The sequence below is a fragment of the Epinephelus moara genome, chromosome 9 (genome assembly GCF_006386435.1).
Source record: "Epinephelus moara isolate mb chromosome 9, YSFRI_EMoa_1.0, whole genome shotgun sequence".
NCBI classification, from domain to species: Eukaryota; Metazoa; Chordata; class Actinopteri; order Perciformes; family Serranidae; genus Epinephelus; species Epinephelus moara.
Window position 1 is genome coordinate 22,817,104 of NC_065514.1, and position 23,102 is coordinate 22,840,205.

General features: G+C 41.0%; 1 protein-coding gene across 1 annotated transcript in view; it reads right to left on the reverse strand.

The window, feature by feature from the left end:
- LOC126395591 (astrotactin-2-like) overlaps positions 1–23,102 on the reverse strand; it is a 434,195-nt gene that overhangs the window by 142,217 nt on the left and 268,876 nt on the right. The window contains exon 12 of the mRNA XM_050053178.1: positions 568–734. Coding sequence (XP_049909135.1) covers positions 568–734 — 167 coding nt within the window. The remainder of the gene's footprint in view (positions 1–567; positions 735–23,102) is intronic.

A 23,102-nucleotide genomic window follows, 5' to 3' on the forward strand; every position in this document is an offset into this window, starting at 1 on the left:
GTGGACTAACTTTGCATTGAAAGGATGCCCGTTCAATTACGTTTTAACAGGTCTGATGCTACTATGCGCCCAGGCTGTATCTAGGCTAACGGCTAACATGCTAACTATTATTTTTATGTCACTAGTCACTTGAAACAAATTTAGGACAATAGGAGACAGGTTGAAATAAACCGAAATTTCCCTTTAAGGAGTTTGGTGGGGAGACCAGAGAGAACTGCGTTACAGTACTCAATACAGGTTGTGACAAATGCAAGGATCAAGACCTCAGTGCTGGAGATGTTGCGGAGGTGGAAGAAAGCAGTCCGGGTACTGTATATCAGCTCAGTGGAACGTGTAGGATGAAGAAGGGGGCGTTCACAGACTCAATGTATCGCTGGATATTGTGCAGGAGGTAAAAAGTCAGTTTTCAGGTATTTCCTGTTTACACATTTCATTTCCTAAGGAAGAATGTCCTGATTGAAATATCACTCACGAAGCCTATTTATGAGGTAGTTGTATTTCCAGTCTGCAGACACCTTTCTTTTCTTTTTTTTTTTTCTTTTTTTTTTTAACGTTGGTTATTCTCACCCGCAAAACATGAGCACGTTGCTGGAACTGGGGTCATCTTCAAGGGGCACAAGCTGCTGGAGACACAGCTGTTCACAGCCTCCATTGAAGCCATCCGTGCAGTCAATGCCCCTAGAGTAGTCATAGCAACCTGAGCCATCCTTCATTGGCCTCAGCCCCTCAGGACACTGCAAGAAAAGAAGAGACAGAGAGAGAGGAGGAGAGGTGGTGGGAGGGAGATGAGGAGAGAGGGTGAGGAGGAAGGCATAAATTAGGGGGAGAGAAGAAGAGAGTAAAGCGCAGAGGTCAGCGTGCGCATTTTAATCAGGACGAGGCGGCACCAAGGAGGCAAATATAGTGCGATGAGCGAGGAGAAGTGGGCTGTGGGATACTGAGGAATTCAAAGACAGAAGAACAAAAGACGACAATTATCTCATTTGATAGGAGACAGAAAACATGGAGGTTCTTTTTTATGTGATTAAAGATATGAAACACTGTAAAGCGGCACCTTGGAATCATCCTTACAGCTTATCTCACTACTTGAGGTCTGTGTTTGTTTGGGTTTTTTTTCGAGCCAGACACAAAACTCCACATGTGTTATGCTCTCCTGGTGAGGCTCCACACTGACAGGTGGAAAAGAGTGGCAGGGGACTCCATGTTTATCGAAGGAGACGTGAGATGTCTACACCTTCCCCAGGCCAACAAGGAGTGTATAAGCAGTGAGAAGCAATTTAGTGTGTGGGGATTTGTCCGTTACAAATTGGAGAGAAAAACAGAAACAAATAACTTGGAGCTCCAGTGTGCAGGATTTAGAAGGATGTATCGACAGCAGTGTAATATAATACAATAAGTTAGCTTCTTTGGTGTAATCCCATGAAAATAACAATCGTCATATTTTCGTTACCTTAGAATGAGCTGTTTATATCTACATAGGAAGCGCGTCCTCGAAGATCACCATGTTGCAGCGCCATGTTTCTACAGTAGCCCAGAATAGACAAACCAAGCTCTGACTCTAGGTAGAGCCATTCACGAGAGGTAGGGGAGGAATGGCAGTATGTACAGCGGCATCATGAGCGTCACTGTGTGCTTTTATTGTGTTCCACCTGTGTGGTATGTGCAAGTTAAGTTTTCAATAACTCACTTAGTATTGAACGTGCTTTGCGACCAGCTCTGGGTCGTTACACACACACACTCACCACTGTGGGAGCTGATACATGCGCTGCTAGCTTTATATGCTCAGGCTCTCCTCTTACTTGGACTAGGTTTTGATACTGCCACAGTGCGTAACGACTGTTCCTGCCTGCTGTCCCAACATAAGTTCACTAACTGTGAGTGTGTGTATGTGTGCTTGGCGTGACTTTTTTTTTTGGCTCTCCCTTCCTGCTTGGCTTGTGTTTGGGCAATGCTATCTCACCTGCTCTCTGACAGCAGCAGGTATGTGAGAGGAGTCTTTCACCCTGACCAGAGGGCTTGGAGCAGAAGAGGAAGTACTTAAAGGGAGAGTGCACCCAAAAATGAAAATTCACCTATTATCTACTCACCCTCATGCCGATGGAGGCTCAGGTGAAGTTTTAGAGTCCTCACAACACTGGTGGAGATCCCAGGGGAGAGGGGGTAGCAACACAACTCCACCTAATGGAGGCTCACGGCGCCCCAGATTCAAACGTCCAAAAACACATAATTGAAACCACAGAATATCTTCATACTGCTCGTCCACACTCAAACGTCATTTGAACTCTGTTTTTAGCCTAAAAACAGAGTTCAAATGACGTTTTTCCACACAACTTTTTATGTTGGGGCTTCAGGACACTTGAATCACTACGGACGAGCAGTATGGAGATATTTTCTGGTTTCAATTATGTGTTTTTGGACGTTTGAATCTGGGGCGCCGTAAGCCTCTATTAGGTGGTGTTGTGTTGCTACCTCCTCTCCCCTGGGATCTCTGCAAGTGTTGTGAGGACTCTAAAACTTCACCTGAGCGTCCATAGGCATATGGGTGAGTAGATAATGGCTGAATTTTCATTTTTGGGTGCACTATCCCTTTAAGTCCTTTACTCTAATAAAAGCAACAGATACCACCCTGTAAAAATACTCTGTTACAAGTCAAATCCCTGCATTTAAAATGTTACTTAAGTAAAAGTATGTAAGTATAATCAGGAAACGTACTTAAAGTATTACAAGGAAAAAGTGCTGTGAAAATGTCCCCTGAGGCTGTTGTAGTCTACGACTGTATCTGATCTCATTAGATTGTTAATGTAACAGCAGGATTTTGCTGTTGCAGTTGGCTGACTTGCACATGTGTGACTTACTCCCACCTCTGCCATTCACATTCACACATTGGTCAACGTAGTTAGCAGCTTTTCTACCAAACAGTGTCAGAAAAACAACGATTTTTGATATGAAACTGCTGTACTCAGTGTTTTTACAGGATTTAATCACCTGGTCCATTTGTTTTGGAGAGGAAGAGACCTCTGTGGATAATTCGGCTCCCCATAAAAACTTCCTGATTGACTGGATCTTAAGTTTTCAGATAAAAAAGATGAGCACACATTTGCAGGTGATGGCCTGTGTCAAGCTGAACAGTGTCAGAGAAACACACTCGTGCTAAAAACCTCCTTAACAATAAACACTGAAGAAACACTGAATTCTAACCAGGCGCTCATGCTGGGCACATGGTAAAAGTTTCAGCTGCTAGATGTCACTAAATTCTACACACTGCTCCTTTAAAAATGGTAGTAAATGAGCAGTTTTACATATTACAAACAGAGGGGATTTGAGGAGCAGAAATATCTCAAAGTTTTACTCAGAATCTCAGATGAGGGCAGTGAGACTTACCCATAATTGTGAAGTCAGTGGTGAAGGTCAGGTTAATTATAAATCTGTCCCATGACCAAGCTGTACTGATATCACAAGCTTTAATCACAGGATGTTAGATTTTCAGTTACGGTTCAGCCTTCAGTTTTAGTTTAACTTCCATTTTAGCATTAATACCCATCAAACTCCTCACAAATCAAATCCCATTCACCTGAGCATACACACAAATCTGAAGGGGAACACTGGCTCCAATATCCTTATTTCAGATTCACTAATTTATGGTACAGCATTGAATTTATGAAGTGCTTTTTTTAATGAATTATATTTCCCCCAGCATAAGAAACACTAATTAAGCATAAATGCAACAACAGCAGATGCATTCTATAACAAAGCTGGACTCCATTAAAAATGTAATTTTACTTACCATTAATAACTTAGAGACTTAATAGCCTACTGTTTGTGATTTGGGTTGCATTATACATCTCAAAAGTAAACAAAAGATTGTTATGTAGAGAAAACAACGAGGTTACACTTGATAAACTTTTCTGCTGGCTCAGCTTATGTGTTGGAAGCAGGCAAAAAATGCTGTTCATCATTTCATATAATGATAATATTTCTTTTGACATATGAGCAATTAGAATGTGATTAAGTGAGTTACAGAAATAAATAGTAACAAGTTTTAATTACTTAATTGCTATAATGTTTTGAAATGTTCCTTTAGTAAACCATGATCTGTCTGTCACTTTGTCTTTGTTTTGTCATAAAGTAACACAGTCCTTGATATAGTGACTTACCAGTAATTTTAAAGGAACAGTGCTTATGTTTTAGGGACATTTAAGCAGGATTTATACTTGTCCATCAGCTATGTGCACAGTCTATGCATGTAGCCTGCACTGTTGTGAGCATTTATACTTGTGCAGTGGTGTGACTGTGTCACTCTGCAGTTACACCTTCAAAACACTAGTCGGCAGCAGGGTTTCTGTGAAGTCCTGTATAGTTTAGTTGATTAAAAAAAACAACCCAAAACACACATTAAACGTGGCTTAATAGAGACAATTTCAAACACACGTACACAAATTGGCTTCACTATAACTCGCAGCATTCACAGACAAAACAATTGTCTTTTGTTGGGACACATTTTTTGCGACAAATACAACATGCTAATGTTTTTAGCACAAGCCTATGGCATTTTACATTGTATAAATTAGCTTGGCGGCTTTCCTCTACTCCTCTACTAAACACGTTTCACCCTTAAACTAAGGACTTGGTCCTTGTAAAGATAAAAGTTATTCATAAAGTGTCTCAGCCCTTAAAAGAGCTAAGGTGAAAAACTGCTAGGAGTCATGAGGAGGACTTTTAAGAGGCTTAACAGATCCTTAATCAGAGGAGAAAATAGTGGAAAGACAAAGAGGTCAGAGAAATATTCTCCAAACGCTGGATGACATAGAGTAATTAAATGCTACTGATTAGATTGTGCAGGGATAATATGAGTAGTTGATGTCATTAGGGATAAGCACACATTTCCCACCTAATGCTATAACACCAAATATAAAATGATCACAACACTAAGATATCTGGAAAACTGTAAAAATGCAACAGTGCAGCAGTGATGACTTGGGGTGGGCGTGGGCCGGCGTGCAGGCATACATCACGCGTAGTAGTGACGCAATGAAAATGCTGGCTCCAATGCTTGTGTTGTGGCGTGTGCTATGTTTATTCTTCTCCGTCTGATGAATCAACGGAGAAGAAATGCTAAAAACAGGAGGCGCCTACCAGGTCTTCAAGTTCTGGTCGATTTTGTTCGGGTAAGTCGATTTGTTTAAATATTTTGAGGCTGTGTTCAACCGAGTTGCTCATGAGTTTACGCTACTCCAACCATCTGTAGTTTGTATAGCCTACATTCCGATCATACAGTAACAAATTGTTTTCCAAAACTTGCCGAAGTTGCTGACTTCGCAAGGTGTTTCATCTTCTACTTGGTTGTAAGTGTGGGTCGGGGCCCCCTTGGAATCTAATTTAAGTTTTGGAAACCACTTCCACTACCTCAATTCTGTTTTGTGACACCACTAGCCTAAACGTGAAAAACGGGAAAAACCCAGAAAAAACGAAGGAAAAAACAAAAAAAAAGTGTTTGTGGCACTCCGTAAAAATATATGATCAAGGACCTTTTATTGACACTGACAAGGGCACAATGCATTTTGCTCAGTGCTCCATCAGACTCAGTTAGTAATTTTATGGTATCTTTGTGCAGTGTTTGTGCCAGTGTAATATTACAGGTTCTGCTTTAAGGACCGCTGTCAGAGGATCTCTAAATAATGGGAAGAATTTGTTTGCCAGTTGGCAATCACATGTAGTAATGCACTGTTAGACAACCCCAGTCTGTCAGCAAAATATTAATAACAAAGCTACATCAGAATTCCCAAACCCAACACAGCGGTAATACATCACACTAATGAGAGATTCCGTTTCATTGCATTTCAAAACATCGCTCTGCGGTGTCAGTGCCAGTTTACTACCATCAAACTACAGAGGTCCGAGAGTGAAACAATTACATTTGAAGATGTGTTTCAAGTGATGATAGTACAGTAGTGTCTTAAAAGAAAGAAAGGCAGCTGTGTGAAGAGCAGAAGTATGCCACAACCACATGCGTTTAAAGTCAGTGTCTTCCCAGCAACTGTGCACATTTCTCTTCAATATTGGTGTGTGTGTGTGTGTGTGTGCGTGTGTGTGTTTGGGGGTGTTATGAGGGTTAAACCCTTCATTTCCTGCATTCCGGTGAATTTTTCTGCACCACTTTATGGTGGAAATGTCTTTATTTATGTAAAGGGAAGCATAAAAAATTCAGGCAGCAGTTGACAATTCAAAATATAAAAATATAATTGAATATAATGCAGTGAAGCTCTCAGGCTTTCTATATTACTTTCAAATATTTTTTCTTCTGTACAATATCTCTGCTGAGTCAGCACACGTGCAGGCATGATTTACTCTTCCCTCCTGTTTTTTTGCCTTTTGTTTGGGGAAGTTAGCTCTTTGAACTTGCACCTGGCACCTAATAATGTCAAGGATACATTTGTTTGTTTGCTCTTTTACAAAACTCTGGACATTTGAATTGCTTGTTTGTGTTTCAGCAAGATTTCTGCTCATGATTTTATGTTCAAAACCCAACCCACATCTGTGTTCTCTGAGAAGACATAAAAAGTTGTAGTATTACAAGATTAAAGTAATTCAATGACAGTGAAGTCATAATATAATATTTCAAGAATAAATAGTCTGCTGTATATTACATTACTGTTGTGCTCTATTTTGGAATCTCTCTGGATGAGACAAAGTTCATGGATGTGGCTGTGCACTCCTATGACTTGGAGGTGGAAACAGAAACTAACTGAAAGCACTTCTGATTATCTCAAAATCATTGTTGTGTGGCATATTGTCCACAGAACATCAACTTTACCACCTCTGATAAAGTGCAGCTCACATCTGCTTCCTCAAGCTTTTCGCTGAGAAGCACAGACACAGCTACAGGTCAGAAGAAAGATGCCAGACTGCAGTCCAAACTTTCTGTCTAAATATCTGTAGGCTACAGATGCACATGCTTATTCACCTATTATATTGTGACTGTATTCTCAAAATACCTTTTTATTTCTTGTAAAATTATGATGTATTCTTGAAATCTCTGATATTATTATTTACCAGCAGTGGCTGTAGTTGACAGACTAGAATTCCACCTTTTATTTTATCTTTCTGTTGCTGGCTGTATTATCAATCCCTCTAGGATCTCGCGGCCAAAAAACCTTGAATTTGCAACCAATTTTGTCAAAAATTGCAATAAATTTTGCAGCATTTTTATGCAGAAATTGTGGCAAAGAGAAAAAAAACGAGAAAAAAAAGTGATTTATTTTAAATTACTACCTCCAAAAAAATAGGTCATGTAATAACTTGCTAGAATATTCGTACTGAATATTACAAAAATAGCTGCAAATATTTTTTTTATAGTTCTTTTCTTTAGTTTTATTTAATTAGTTTCAAAACATGGACTCCAATAATGTTGCAAAAAATCCTGAGTGAATATTGTAGCTCTCAAACCAGACAATATGACTGTAAAACAACATGTAAGCTACATCTTCTGTAAACATAACATTTTAATAAATTCAACACATATTGTATGCATTTACACAGTGCAGATTCTTATGTCACAATACAGAGCGTTTTTCCATACTGCAATGCCATTAGTGCGTTTGATGACGCGTCTGATGACGTTTCAAATGACATCACATGCGCGGGACTTTTGAAAAATGGCAAGCTCCCGCAAATATTGCGGACTTTCGTTGAATTTGCGTTAGTTATTGCGATCACGATTTTCTGGAGGGACTGTATTATATCCTTTTTCGACAGTCATGGGCTGGCTTTGCTTGGCTTGGTTTTGTATGGGCTGTCAGCCCAGCACGGCAGGGATTTGCATTTCCATTACAACAAGGCTACCCACTTAAAGGTGTGTCTATAGGCCCGTTTCCACTGAAGAAGTTCCTGGTACTATTTGGGGGGCAGGAACTACTACAGGAACGTCCTCTCGTTCGGTCCTCTCAACCGCTGTGTCTCCACTGAGAGAGCGGAGTAGGAGGAAGGTTCCTGTAAAGTTACGGGCTCTGGATGTGACGTAATTGTTTCGCGACCATTTTGACCGGGGCGACGTAGGGACGCCGTTAGCCGATAGCGGTGTCTGTAATAACTCACTAAATGGCCCGTGAAAAATATATTTTTTCCAGCGGATGTCTTAGTTACAACATGATTGAGCTAACTGGAGTAGTTTCATGTCGTATCCGACAACGGGAGGCTTTTAACAGATGACGTCCTGATGTTAGCTTTGCTGCTGCTGTTAGCTGTCCCTGTCAGCTGATGCTTTCTAGACATCGTGATTTCCCAAAACTGAATAAATACCACACATAGCAACACAAAACTGCTTTGCTAGCTCAATCATGTTGTAACTAAGATATCCGCTGGAACAAATATTTTTTTCACGGGCCATTTAGTGAGCTTTTTTGCATGTCGGCGGAAGCTATATGAACAAGCTAACCCTCGTCTGCTGAGTTTTAAAAATGCCGGCTATTTTGTTGCTTTCTGTTGACGTCACATCCCTCCTTGAGTATTATCCAATCAGCACCAAGTAATCCCCAAGCCCCAGCCAGGAGTCTTTCGGGGCCGTTCTGAGTACCTACCCCGAGGCAGGGACTTGTTTAGCCCCTGTAAAAGTTCTGGAACTCTGTCCTTCGGGGGTGGTTCCTGCGGTGGAGACACGCACCAACTGCCCCGTAAAATTACCCCAAAGTTCCTGTGGTGGAAACAGGCCTTTTAACTGATGATGGCTTGTCTTAAGTGATGACATTTTTAAGCAGCGGGCTGATCCACAGCTAGAGTCCTCTGTTATTTCTGATGCATGTGTTTTTCATGGCACAGCAGGGCAGGTAAAAGAAGTTCACCTGTTGGTGGTGAGCTGTTTGCAGAGGTGCAGTAAGAGACTGCTGTCTGCAGCTCTTCATTGAACATCTCACTGTGGCTGTTTCTGCTTTCACTTTCCTCCCTGCAAGTATTATTAGACTTGCCTTTACTGACGAAAAACTGACAAGAAAGTTCTGCTAATTCAGTGATAAACACATTTCATTTCCTATAGACTCTTCACAATAAAAGTCCCTGTTACTTTGTTATATAAAAACTTTTATTGTGAAGCAGCAAAATAAGGAAATGTTGAGTTTTCAATTTCATCTTCAACTTCTAATACACCACACATGAAACAGTAAAATAAAGCAGATATCTAAAGTAGAAACAGGACACAGGAGAGAGGCTAAACTCCAAACCACAGAGATTCAGTTAGAAGCTCCAAAAGTGCTGACAGCTGAACACACAGAGACTTTTAAAAAAGCCTTTTTCTCTCTGGTGTCCTGCAGACAGAGGTGAGTAGAGTCTCACAACACTGTTGAGGGGGAGAAGCAGGGTCGTTTGGGGTTGGCTTCAGTTGGCGGGACGTCACCCCGACCCGCTTGAGTGCAGGTGACCTGGCTTTTGGACCCACTCTGGAGAAGTCCATCTCGGTGTGGCATGGCGCGTCTAAACTGATAATGGAAATGCAAATCGGTGCGGCATGGCTCGATTCGGCACAGCCAAAAGTGACGATGGAAAATACCTCTTGGAGTGGCTCCTGCCGTGTTTCCTCCAGTCTTCCCTCAGCAACAACCAGCTCTTACTGTTGAAGTGGATCCTCAACTTTACAAGATTTTAACAAATGCACATTCTAAATATTGAGTGGGACATGTCCCCTGTGTCACCCCCAAAATCTGCCCCTATGCTTGCAAGAGCATCTGAGATTCACACTTTGGTAACATGTCATCTCGGTGACTGTCATGTTATATATTGTATCCCACTGAGTGAATCATTAGATGCTGGGAAACAGCACTTATTTACCATCCACGTGAACGGTAGAGATGGATGCATATACAGTAATTGATACTATTAACAGTCCATAGTCATTATGGAAAAATGCTCCTATTTGAATATTTGATGGGTTTCCCTGCTGGGGCTAGGAAACAACAATCAATTTACACTCTCAGACATCAGCCACATGCTGAAAATGTGTCGCCCCGAACAACCGACACATCACTTTTCTCAAAGATGCGAGTGCTGCGGTAATTTCTCCTCTGTGAGTATCGATGTAACGGCTCTGTTGTTTCAAAATGAAGACTGTTAGAGACTCTGAGATTGTTTCACAGTTTGCAGAGCAGTGTTCACCGCTTTCACTGACGGCCGACTCTGACTCATCTGTGATTCCTCGTGTTCTGTGCGCACCTCTGTGGGATTGATTGTGGGTGTGCGAGGCATGATGACACACAGTAAAAAAGTTGTCTGTAGGTGTTGGTGTGTTTCTGCTACAGAAAAAGTCAATTAGGGCCTACCAGTGCTCAGGGTTCAGACTGTTTAACATGTGTGTTTAGTATTTTCTGTTTGAGAAAAATGTGAATCACGAAACAAGTTTTGTCAGTGTCAAAAGAGATGTAGACAAGTCTCTACTTCTCTCAGTGGTCAAATGCCTTCAGATATACCAGTTACAGGAAAGACACACTGCACACAGAGACTCATAATCAGAGGTGCCAGCTCTTTTCACTGGATTGGGTTAATCAAGTAAAAGGGGCAATTACAGGGAGGTGGTGTAGTATGTTGCCAGTTCAGTGTCATATTCATTCTGTTCATTGATACTGTATGTGTTTGTTTTTATGTGTTTTAATGTTTGAGCGTATGTTGTTTGCAGCACTGGACTGCAAGCTGGTACTGTGTGTTAGTTTTGTGTGTTAATGTTTGCATGTATATTGAAACACTTGCTGCTATCTTGGCCTGAGCTTCCTTGAAAAATAGATTTTGTAATCTCAAAGAGACTTACCTGATTAGATAAAGGTTTAATAAAATGAATAATAAAAAGTATGTGACCAGATTCAGATCCTTTAATTAAGTAAATGCATTTCTATCAAACTGTGAAAATGTTACTTAAGTAAAGTATGTAAATGGAATCAGGAAAATGTGGTTGAGTATTTAAGTAAAAGTACTCAATTGTATATTAATTCAATCAATTTAGAATAATTAAAAGAAGCAAATCTCCATATTTGAGGAGCTAGAATAAATGTGATACATGAAAAATGACATAACAATTCTCAAAACAGTTGCCAATTATTTTGAGTAAATGGGTACATTTGTTTAAAAAAAATCATAAAAAAATAAGTTTACTATACATGATATATCATGATCATAATCATAATTCCCTCTCGAATGTCTGTTTTACATTGATGTGAAAATTTCTCCTTCAAACAGCTATATTTATTATCGTTTCTCACTGAAAGCTACAAGTAACCTTCAACACATCATCAGAACGTTAGAATTTACCTGCACCCAATACTCATTTTTACTGAGTAGAGGTCGAACGCTTCACAATGTAAATCAATGCAACCTCCTAGAGCTGTTTGTTGGGTTATGTTGTTGTGGCCTTATGTTATATTTCAAAATAACTAGTCCATACCCATTGGTAGCTTTGTCACCTTCTACCTATGCCAGTCCTCAGTTCCTATGTGCAGTTTCACATAGATTGACCACGTCAGTGAGTAGAAAAACGTGGGACAGACAGACTGACTGACTGACTGATAGAATGACACACTGACAGTTTCCATGATTATGTACAGCATACCATACCATGACTTAGTCATACCAAAAATTAGAAAAAAAACCCAAAACATTGGGCCACAGGGGGAGCCACAGCGATCGGTCGCATTTTAGCCATTTTTAAGCATTTTTCTGTTGTTATAGCGCCACCCAGTTGCCAATTAGAGTTAAATTTCTCCAGTCACCTTGAGGCGTCCTGTTCTACATATCTACCAAGTTTAGTAAAAATCGATATGGCGGTTAGGCCTAGATAAGAAATTAGCTCTCTAGCGCCCCCATTTTGTTTGATGGGGTCAATAATGGAGGGGTCCCCTCAGATTATGTGTGGTCATATGCCTACAAAGTTGCGTGGTGATCGGTGAAACCCTTGAGATGTTATACACCTTTATGTGATGAGCCACGCCCTCCGCAATATTCATTGCCTTATAGAAGCTCAGTTTTAGTAAGTTTTCCAACTTTTGCCAAGAGGGAACTTTAGATATTGGTCCCTAGATTATGTTCACCGAGTTTCATGCAGATCGGTCAAACTTCCTAGGAAGAGACTGATTTTAAGTGTTTTTCAAAAAATTCAAAACGGAAAATCTATGAAGTTATGGGTTCTTGACGCAAATTTATTCCTCATGAGGAGAGGCATCTCTGTGCAAAGTTTCATGTCTCTATGACATATGGGGCATGAGATATGCCCATTCAAAGTTTGCACTTTAAATCGGGTTTTTTTTATCTCAAGGTATAAAAGAAAAAATGTAAGCACCCATTAGCAGGCAGCCTGTCTCCTACATGCCAAACAGTGTTGGAGAAACACTGATTTGTAACATGAAACAGCTTTATTCTGTGTTTTCACTGGATTTAATTACCTGGTCTGTTTGTTTTGAAGAGGAGGAGACCTCTGCTGGTAATTCAGTTCTTGGTAAAAACATCCTGAACGTCTTGCTCAGAAAAAAGGTGAGCACACATCAGCAGGCAGCCTATCTCCTACATACCAAACAGCGTTGGAGAAACACTGATTTGTAACACGAAACAGCTTCATTCAATGTATTTACAAGGCGGAATCACCTGGTCTATTTGTTTTGGAGAGGACGAGACCTCTGTGGATAATTCAGCTCCCAGTTAAAACCTCCTGAACGATGAATACTGAAGGAATTCTAACCAGGAGTCCATACTAGATGCCACTACAATCCTAAAATCCTGCACACTCACTCATACTAATGATGATGTTGTTATTCTGTCTAACCCTGACTGTGCTGGAAAATAAATTCTGGGAGAGTTTATCTGGCCCCTTCAGCGTTGTTTTGACTGTACAGACTGGGCAGTGTCTGACTGCTCTACTGACAATAGAACCCAACGAAATAATCTTGCATGTCAATACATCTCTTTCTGCATGGTCCCTGAGATCAGCAGTAAACAAGATTTTCCTTTGTAATAAACCACGGGTCATGAAAGCAATTAAAGGCCTCATTTGGTGGGTTTTAATAACGGTTATGTAATGCAGGACAGGGAAATTAGGATGGAAATCGAGTCACAAATTAGACCAGGCAAAATGAGATACAAAGAGAGGCCAGAGCCAGAGCTTAACAATGTGAGATGTTTGGAGGAGCATGAAACTTATTACTGAGGCCAGGACAAGAGAAATAGGGATGTTAGCCTGAATGTCAGTTCTAATAAACAGCTCGCTGTTTCACTCGACACCTTTACAGCTACAGGAGTTAAGTGGAAAAAACAAAACACAATTTTGTAGCTTTTTAAATACTTTGACAAAGCTCCTCTGCCGGGTCAACTGTAGGAAGAGCTCTGGACTGGATAAAACCAGTTAGTGGGTGCATATGGAGAGCATGCTTTCATATGATTCTCTCTTTTTTGCAATGTCTCATCACCAGCAATAAAATATCAAATTGAAAAGCACAAGACTGCCAAATGTGAAACTTCCAAAGCCTTGAAGGCCCTCAGAGCTGCAGCTGCTCTCCACTTACCAAGGCTTTGGCGAAACACATCAAGCATAAGATTTGAATGCAGACGCGGAGAGAACAGGTAGATGGGGATTATGTGTTATGACATTTGGAAGACCCTCACACTCATGTCAGGCTTTAATTTACAGACCTCCCTGCATTTAATTTTCACCTCAAGGATGTTTTCCTCTCTGCTTTATACACAAACAATTGCCAAAGCAATTATGGACTTGATATATCCTGACAGAGTTGTCAGCTGAGTCAAAGGAGGGCTGACAGGTCATAGGGCTGTTCAGTGTAAAGCTATTTGATGATTAACAGCACAATGTGCAATCCACATGGAATAGTGACATCACTAACTGTAATCAAAGGGTTCTTTTATTCCAATTATGAGATTTCTTTCTCATAATTAGCCTTTTCATATGTGCAAGATTGTGTTATCTTATTAAGATCACTATCTGATAAGGTTGAATGAAGGCAGTTTTCACACAAAGGCTACAAATGAATCATGAAATACGGCTACATCAGCTCTCTATGGGCTGCAGAAATTTTGCAAAACAAACTGAGCGATAGCATTTTTGATCTCTTAGGAGAGCTGCTGCCAAACGCTGAAAAAATAATAAATGTGCAATAAACGTGCATTGTTCACACGTGTGGTCCGGACAAAGTGCCATATGCTCGACATTCAATAGAAAAGCTCTCCAGTCTCAGATCCGTTTTCTGTATGACATGAATGTAAGGCTAACGTCCTCACCAGAACGAGATTGGAGCCATTCATCACACTGAGGCGGAGCAGTGGGAATAGCCGCCTGTAATTTAGAATTGTCATGCATCACTCTACGGTTGAATGAAAGGGATTTAAGGTTAGCTATTAGCGCTGGCCACCAGCTCCATCTGGCCGGACAACTCTCCAAAGACATGAGGGCTAGGGAGTAGGGAGGATTTGCATTTCAGATAGATACTTTAAGTCAGGTCCTCTGTAGTGATTCTGCTATGGCAGCACTATGAGAACAGGTTGAGTGGTCTGCTACAGCCTTTTGGACAGCACTGAAGCAACTTTATTGATTGAGACGTTGTTTCTATAATTACCAGCTTGGCAGCTGATCACTAACTGAAAACACATTAAAAACATGCATTAAGTTATGACTTATTATTGAATATATTATGTTTAAAAGCAGTGACGCCACACGGTGAAGCCGGGGGGGCCATGGCTCCCTGATACAATTGATGGGCTCCCTCTGGTGAAAACAATTGGAGGCTGACATTATGGTCTTTAGGAAGCTGTGGTGGACTAACTTTTTAGACTAAGTAGTGGTATAGGGCATCTAATGGTGCCAACCATGCCAGCAAAGCTTGTCGGGAAGCAGGGTAAATAATGCTCCAAAGTTAGGCTAAATTTGGACGAGGGAGCAACTGGCATGGCAACCCAGTTTCACTCCGAAGTCGTCGAAATCCGGTGCTTGGGCAGTGACTTGTGGTGTCAGACACTGACGAGAAAAGCTGTCTGGCATGATACACAGCCGGTCAGCGTTATAGTTTAACAGCGCTCGACAGAGCAGGACAGGGGACAGGAATGAAAGTTAAAGCAGCGAAAGTCCAAGTAGGGCGAGTGGGAGGGGTGGTAGATGGGTCCAAAAAACACGGACTTTCACCCAGGAGAGCGGTGTTCACGTCTCGTAAGATTATAAAGCCAAACCCTGTTCCTTTTTCTTAAACCCGACCATGTGTGTTTGTTGTTGAAGGAAAAAAAATCAATTTGCAGTGTTGTACTGATGTAGTGCGTTCATTTTGAAACAGACTGTATGTAAACGGTAAATTTCCTGTGAAAATGGAAGTGTATTTTAAAAGAGGACAATGCATGTAACAGGCAGAACTTGACACAAGGTCCCAGAACATCAACAAGCAACGCACCCAGGGTACCTTCCACGTCATATCTGGACGTGGAAGGTACATGAACAAACATCGATATGCAACGAGGTCAGAGTGAGAATATGCTGGGCATGGTCATTTTGAAGCCTCACTTCAAGTTCTCTGAATGAAAACAGGTTGTATGGGTACTCATGAGTCTCCTCTTAACTTGAGGAGGCTTGTTCCCAATAAATGTTTTGCTCCTTACTATCATTGTTCTCCTTCAATGTGCTCCTTTAAAGCTGTATATTTGTCTTTTGTGTGTTTGATGGTGGAATGCCTCATGCAGCTGTCTGCTCGAGCAAGTGAAAAAGAAATGTGATTTCTACTGTAACGTTATCTAAAAAAAAAACTGAGTATTGTATCACTGAAGCTGAGCTTTTCCTCTAAGCTCTATGTACAAGTCTATTTTAACAGTGTTGAACAAGACTGATGAAAAAAATCTGACAGAATGGACACTATAGAAGATAACACAATTGGGGTTGATGATCTTTTATACGACATAACGTTGCTAATATTAAATATCTCTCGAATGCTGCCTTAGTGTTTTGGCCCAGAAGGTAACGTTAGCCATCCTGTCATTCCACTGAGAGCTCCAGTGGGATCCTACCCCTTCAGAAGCTTTGTAATCCAACCTTAAATTATGGTGACACTTTGTGAAATCAGTCCACCCAAGCTTTGGTGGACACACAGCCTTATCTAAGTACCACCAGCGATTGTCCAACCAATGAGGATTTGGCTGGATAGAGCATATCTACCAGAAGGTGTCAGCCCTAAAAACCAAAGTAAATCAGTATGCAGTTCTTTAACTCCACATATTGACATAGTTTTCAACTAGCCCAGGGGTAGACAACCTGTGGCATTTTAATTTTAATTGTTGGCTGAAAGTAACTCTTACATTCTTTAATTGTAAAAATGCATAGCCTTTGTACCTATTTTAAAAAATGCTTTAACATTTCGTCAACTAAACTGTGCATCATACATCTGTGGCCTGGCAACTTTTCCTCTAAAAACATCTCTAGGTATGGCTACAGTAGGCTAGTCTTGAGTCTCCCTTGCTGGGCTAGCTGTGTATTCTATATCCAAAAAGGAAGAGGTCTCAGGGGAAATAGAGAATCTAATAGTGCGTGGAAATTTGTGTGCTTCAATCTTCAACGCTGCAAAGTTACTGTGCGTTCACACAAATACATTTTCAATGGACATGTGGCGACTAGAGGCGTTTTGAGCTGCAAAAGCAATGAGCGGCGGTGTGCGGCGAATTGAGCTGCAAACGAAAGTTGAAGACTAGTTAACTTTGTGCAAATTAGCTATGATGTGTTTGAGCTGCAAATGACCAGCAACCAATTGGAATGTAGATGTCCATCGCTTGTGTGGAACCCAACACTCAGAAAACATCCTCGGAAACTTTTCCTACCACACATTCGTTCCTACTTCAAAACAAGCAGCAAGCTGTCAAACTGATCTATGTTCAGCTTGAAGTAGCGCTGCAACCTCTCCCCATCCAGCTGCAGCTCCCGCACCAGCCGATAATATTCCCTGTGCTGTTCACGGCCCCGGAGGATATCGTGAACCCAGACCTGACAGTGGCTACATCCACGCAGGTACCACACTGCAGCACAAATTACAAGAGTGTCCTCTTCCATGTTGAATCGATACACAAGTGTGGACAAGCGCACATACTTATACAATTTCTTTGTGTTCTGGAACGTTTGTTATTAGCAGGAATGCAATTCATTTGCTCTCCTTACCACCAGTTTAACTAATCACACTGTAGGCACTCGAACCCAAACCACTGACAGTGTTTCCCCTAGGTTTACAGCTTAAATTTGATATTTACGTGACAACGCCTGAATGCAGCACAGGCTGTGTGTGTTTAATGTGACGTCACGAGCGACTTGAGCTGCTTTCGCTGCAACACAGCTATTTTGCAGCTCTGGCAGAAAGTACCAAATAATCAAAAATAGCCCACTGCAGAATAGCAACGTTATGCTGAAACACATTAATGAATGCTCAGTTAGACCTATTAGTAATGTTGTGTGATGGAAAATTATGGGTAGCGACTTGCCATGATTTTATTTTATGATGTGCTCAGTTAATGTGTATATGCTCAGTTAACCCCTGTTGTGACAGCAGTAAGAAATACAGCAGAGGCCTAATGCAAACAGGTCAAAGGTGAGGCTTCCAGAGAGGCTCCCACACCAAGTGCCCTTGTTAGTCTCAGAGATGTTGAGTCTTGGGATGTCAAACCACCTGAGCGTCATATATTTTGACTATGGACGTGCATGTGTTTTGAGAACTAGGGAGAAATAGGGGGCTAGAGGACATCAGGGGCTCACTCTCACTGACTGTTCATGCGGTTTGTATTGTGTGTGAGACTCCATTCGCGAATGCTTAATAGAACTCAAGAAAGACAGCCGACGTGTGAAGACTTTTTCTTTTAACTGTTTATTAAATAGTTGTTTTGCCACCACAGTTGATAGGCTGAATTCGACTTAAAAAGCTGTGTTACTTTAATACGAGGCAAAATATGTTTTGCGGCTCCAGACAGATTTTGTTTTTTCCTTTTCTGGCCAAAAATGTCTCTTTTGACAGTAAAGGATGCTGGCTCGTGAACCAGCCTGTAAACTACAACAGATAATCGAATTCCTGATTATGACTTGGTTATGTTTTGGTGTGTCACGCCAAGATTTTCAGTGACCCCACCTGTCCACCCCTGTAACAAATTTCTGTGAGCGCCACTGTTTAAAAGAAGTGACAAAAGCATGCATTAGGCACCAGCGTGGAAGTGTGTTTGTGTTTAAAAATTTCCAATTAAAATTAAATATAATTAATCTCCTCAGCTATCAGATTAAATTTTATGAATGGGATGTCTACATATTATCTTTTCTCCCTTTAACACCTGTGTGTCAGCTTTATCCCCGAGCGTAGGCATATGACAGCAGCGTATAACACTAAGGGTCGACTGTGTTTGTATTCTCTGGGCAATTACAGATGGAAATTCTATGACACCATTAAGTACTGAAGCATTGACATTTCACTCCTGTATATGGGGTTAAAAATACAAAGTAAGCAGGTTTATAGACATCAAAGAATAATGAAAAAAAGTATGCAAGAACTTTAACTGCACATACATCTTCTTACACATTATATACTGCCCATACATCACCACTACAAATTAAAGTCCACACATTCTAAATGAATGCTATTCATTATCCTAATTACCCATTACTGCCCTCAGCTTTAATCAGGAATTGAGCGTAATCTATTGAGTACTCTGTCTCTTAATGATCTTGTCAAAATTAAGATGCCAGATGTTCGTACTTAGTGGCCATCACGCATTTCAGAGAGAGAAGAGATAGTGGGAGAAGTGTGAACAGTCAGCGATCAAGGACTTAAATATATATTCCCTCCGCAACCTTTTGGAATTAACAGCAGAACACAGCCAGAGAAAACGCTGTAAAACGGTAAAGACTGGAGCCAGTCTTCTCAGAGCTAAAAATATGGATAATAAGGAAACAATTGAAGACGGATGTGTGCCGAGTCTCTCACAAAACAACCCAAAAAAAGTCCTCGAAACAACGCAGCTCTAAATCACACTGACAGGTAGGGGGGAAAAATCAAATACTCTAAAAGCATATTTGACAGCTTAATCTGGTTTGGAGGTGGCAGAGATGCATGCCCTGCAGCTCCACCGCTGCTCAAATGGGTTAAATTAGGCACAACAGTTTTATTGCTGCAAGAGCAAAAAAACTTGCGAGGGTGCAATGCTGTTCCCCAGTGAGAAATACCAAGTCTCAACCCAGCTGTTTGTTCCTTATATTCATGTGAATTCATACTTCATACTTAATCTTCAGTGAGAAAACACACAGTTATCTTTCAGCTGTTGGGAATGCTGTTGCCCAAAGGCAGAAAATAGACTTTGCTATTTAAAACAGATTTAGCTTGTGTTTTCTGATTTTGATGTGCTTATTTTTCGTGCGAGTGGTTTACATATGCAAACATACAGTATGTCTGAATGGATATACACAAAAACCTACCGCCTTGCTCTATTTAACACAGGCTCCACTCTCCAACGGTATGAGTTAATCTTGAGCGCTCATCTTCACACGTCTGCACAGTGAAAATCTGCACTTTTGTGCTCAGCTAATCAGGATGAGTCCATTCAACTCTTTGGGGACTGACTGTATTTAAAGGCCATGCTGTCCCTATTCCTCCTCCATCTTTCTTCAATGGTGACAACACAACAGATGACTATGAAAGCGAAGGATACCGTCGTCCTGCGACTCCACTAGACTCAGCTTGATCGCCAAAGGCATTTTTAAGAGCCGCTGTTATTTGCTTCCTTTGGTGATGAAGACAACAGAGACATGGTCTGTTAATGACGAGTTAGGTTTGTTGATGTCGGGAAAGCAAATACCGAGACTATAAACACTCGTTTCAGTCGTGCTGTCAAATGTTAACATATTGATTAAAAGTATGGAAAATGCAGAAAATGGATTTTGGGAAATTAGCGGCTGAGTCAGAGATGCACATAGAGACGGACAGAGAGAGATATAGACAGAGACAGAAACAGGAGTGCACCTCCTTGCAGATTTCACTGAAGGTTATTACAAAAATAGTGGCAATATAGAACAATTTACTGCAACAGGCGAGCAATAACTATTTTCTGCTCCTCTTGATATCACAATCTTGCCACAAAGAAAAACAGATCTTATCTGTGTCTGATGTCAGAAACTACCACCTACGTCTTCTGGATTATTAGACGGGAGAGGAAATTAAAATACTAATCTTTCTCTGGGTATCTAACCTGTTACTTAGGAATAAAGCCTGCGTGATTTAATACTTAATCCATTTAACGTCTGCTTGGGTTTGGAACTGAGCCAGGTGGAACGGACTGAATTGAATTGAATTGATTGATTCCAATTCAAAAACTGATCCTGTCAAATAATATAGAAAATATTGGATCCATCATGAGTGAGTGTCCCCTTAAACTAGCTCCCCTGATGTAGCTCATACTGTATTTTTACCCAGGTTGTCTCGAATAATCAGTGACTGTGGCAACACATTCTCACTCTAACCTCGTCACATATCAACGTTTGGTCATGGACGTTCCACCTTTACATGTGCAGATACACCGTGCATGGTACTCTGGGTGCGTTGGTTGTTGACGTTCTGGGACGCCGTATTAAGTTACGCCTGTTACATGCATCGTCTTCTTTCAAAATACACTTCCATTTTCCCAGGACATTTACTGTTTACATATAGTTTATTTCAAAATAAAAGCACTACGTCAGTACAACACAGCAAATAGACTTTTTTTTATGTAACAATTAACACACGATTGGGTTTAGGCAACAAAAGTATGTGGTTAGGTTTAGGAAAAAAGAACAGGGTTTGGCTTTATAATCTTACGGGACACAAACACTGCTCTCCCGGGTGAAAGTCAGAGTTCATTGGACCCATCCACTACCCCTCTCACCTGCCCCACTCAGACTTTCACCATCTTAACTTTCGTTCTTGTCCCGCTGCATTTCCCCTGATGCCACTGTGCGCCGTTAATTTATAGCAGCAATTCCCCGTATATGCCGACATTAAAGGATGGCTTTTTCGTTGGTGTCTGACACCGCAAGTCACTGCCCAAGCATCGGATTTCGACAACTTCAGAGTGAGACGGGGTTGACTGTGTGCATTAGATACAATAATATTAATTCATAGAATACTGTGCGTTTAAGTTTTACTGTTATGCTGTAAATACTTGCCATTAGTTCCCTCTGAATAACTAATAGTAACGACCTCTTCCCACCAAAATAAGCATGTATATGCAGTTTTTTTAAATGCAGAAAAACCTGCTAAAAGTAGGTGACAGACTCCTTTCCCATTGCCAGTAGACCAAGGCTTTTTTTTTCTACTGGTGTGTCACATTCAACATCACAAATGCGCCAGGAAACAGGGTTAATAAACAGTAGAAAGCAGCATGTAGGCCAGCAAAATACTGTGACGGTTACTTCTTTTTTTATATCTATTACTTATTACTTTACTTGCTGTAGACTGAGATAGAATGTTTGAGCGCTGCATGCATGGAGACGGCTGGAATTTGTAGTTGCAAGGTATCATACTGCGCCAGAAAAGGGGTGAAAGTTTAATACATTTTCACTCCCAACTCGTCAAATACTGACACTTGGTCAGTGACCCTATACGTCAAAATAAGACTTGCTAGATACTAGGGGTATAACAATCCATTGTTCTGATTCTTGGATTCAATGATCATCCATCCATCCATTTTCGTAACCTCTTATCCCCTTGAGGGTCGCGGGGGGGCTGGAGCCTATCCCAGCTGACATTGGGCGAGAGGTGGGGTACACACTGGACAGGTCGCCAGACTATCACAGGGCTGACACACAGAGACAGACAACCATTCACACTCACATTCACACCTACAGACAATTTAGAGTCATCAATTAACCTCTCATCTCCAACCTGCATGTCTTTGGACTGTGGGAGGAAGCCGGAGTACCCAGAGAAAACCCGCGCTGACATGGGGAGAACATGCAAACTCAGCACAGAAGGGCTCCCTCCTGGGATCGAACCAGAAACCCTCTTGCTGTGAAGCGACAGTGCTAACCACCACACCACCGTGCCGCCCATTCAATGATCAACGATCCAGTATCATCGATCCAAAGTGAATATATATCGTCATCTTTAGGCTACACTTCTGTGTCACCATCAGACAGCAGCAGGCAGCTGATGACAAGCAGCCAAGATAAAGACAATAAGGATAACGTTGTTTACTCAATGTGGAAATGTATTCGATTTTGGAGAAAAAAGGGGTCAATAGACAGAGAACATGGCATATGTAAAACACAACATATGTATCTGGCCAGACATCTCACTCCACTAACTTCTCACCACAGCAACGTTAGCTGCTCTGTTTCAACTATGCTCAGCTAAAAAACGAACATGAAGGCTAAAATTCAACCAAGCTGTTCTGTCAGGCGATGCAGTAACTTAAACCAAGGGTGAGTAAGAAAAATATTAACATTACATGTAATTTGTTATGCTATGAATGGAGTAAAGTCTGCCAGCTGCTAGGCTAATTCATGCAATGTAAACATGCTTGAGCTAATAATGGAGGACGGGCAAAAAACAACTGACATGTCTATGAACCCTGACCGTTCTTACTGAGCATTGACATGATGGTTTGGGTTAAAATGAAAACATTTCTTCCATTAAGGGCTCTCTGGCAGAAAGCCCTGAAGGCTAACTTATTCAATGTGTTGTGTGATGTGTGTTAGTGGAGTCAGTATAAAGTAAACTTTACTGCACTTAAGCGATTACAGTTATTTACATTATTTATGTGTTTTTATCTTTTATGGCCAACGGCACAAAAAAAAGGAGGGGGGATGGGGGTGGCAGCTTCTTCTGTATCTAATTGTGTGAAATGGGCATATTATATCATCTCATATCTATGACAGGCCCCTGAATTGCATCGAAATCATATTGTGGCAGGCTTTGTAATATCATTAATATCATATTGTTGTCCAAAAAATCGATATGATATTGTAACGTGATGAAACAAGTGATTTACACCCCTACTAGTTACCCCTCCAGCATCAGTTTTGGACACTCAGGGGCAGCGTGTCATTGTGTGCCTGTTATATGCATTGTCTCAAACTAATACATTTCTGTGTTCAAGGTAAA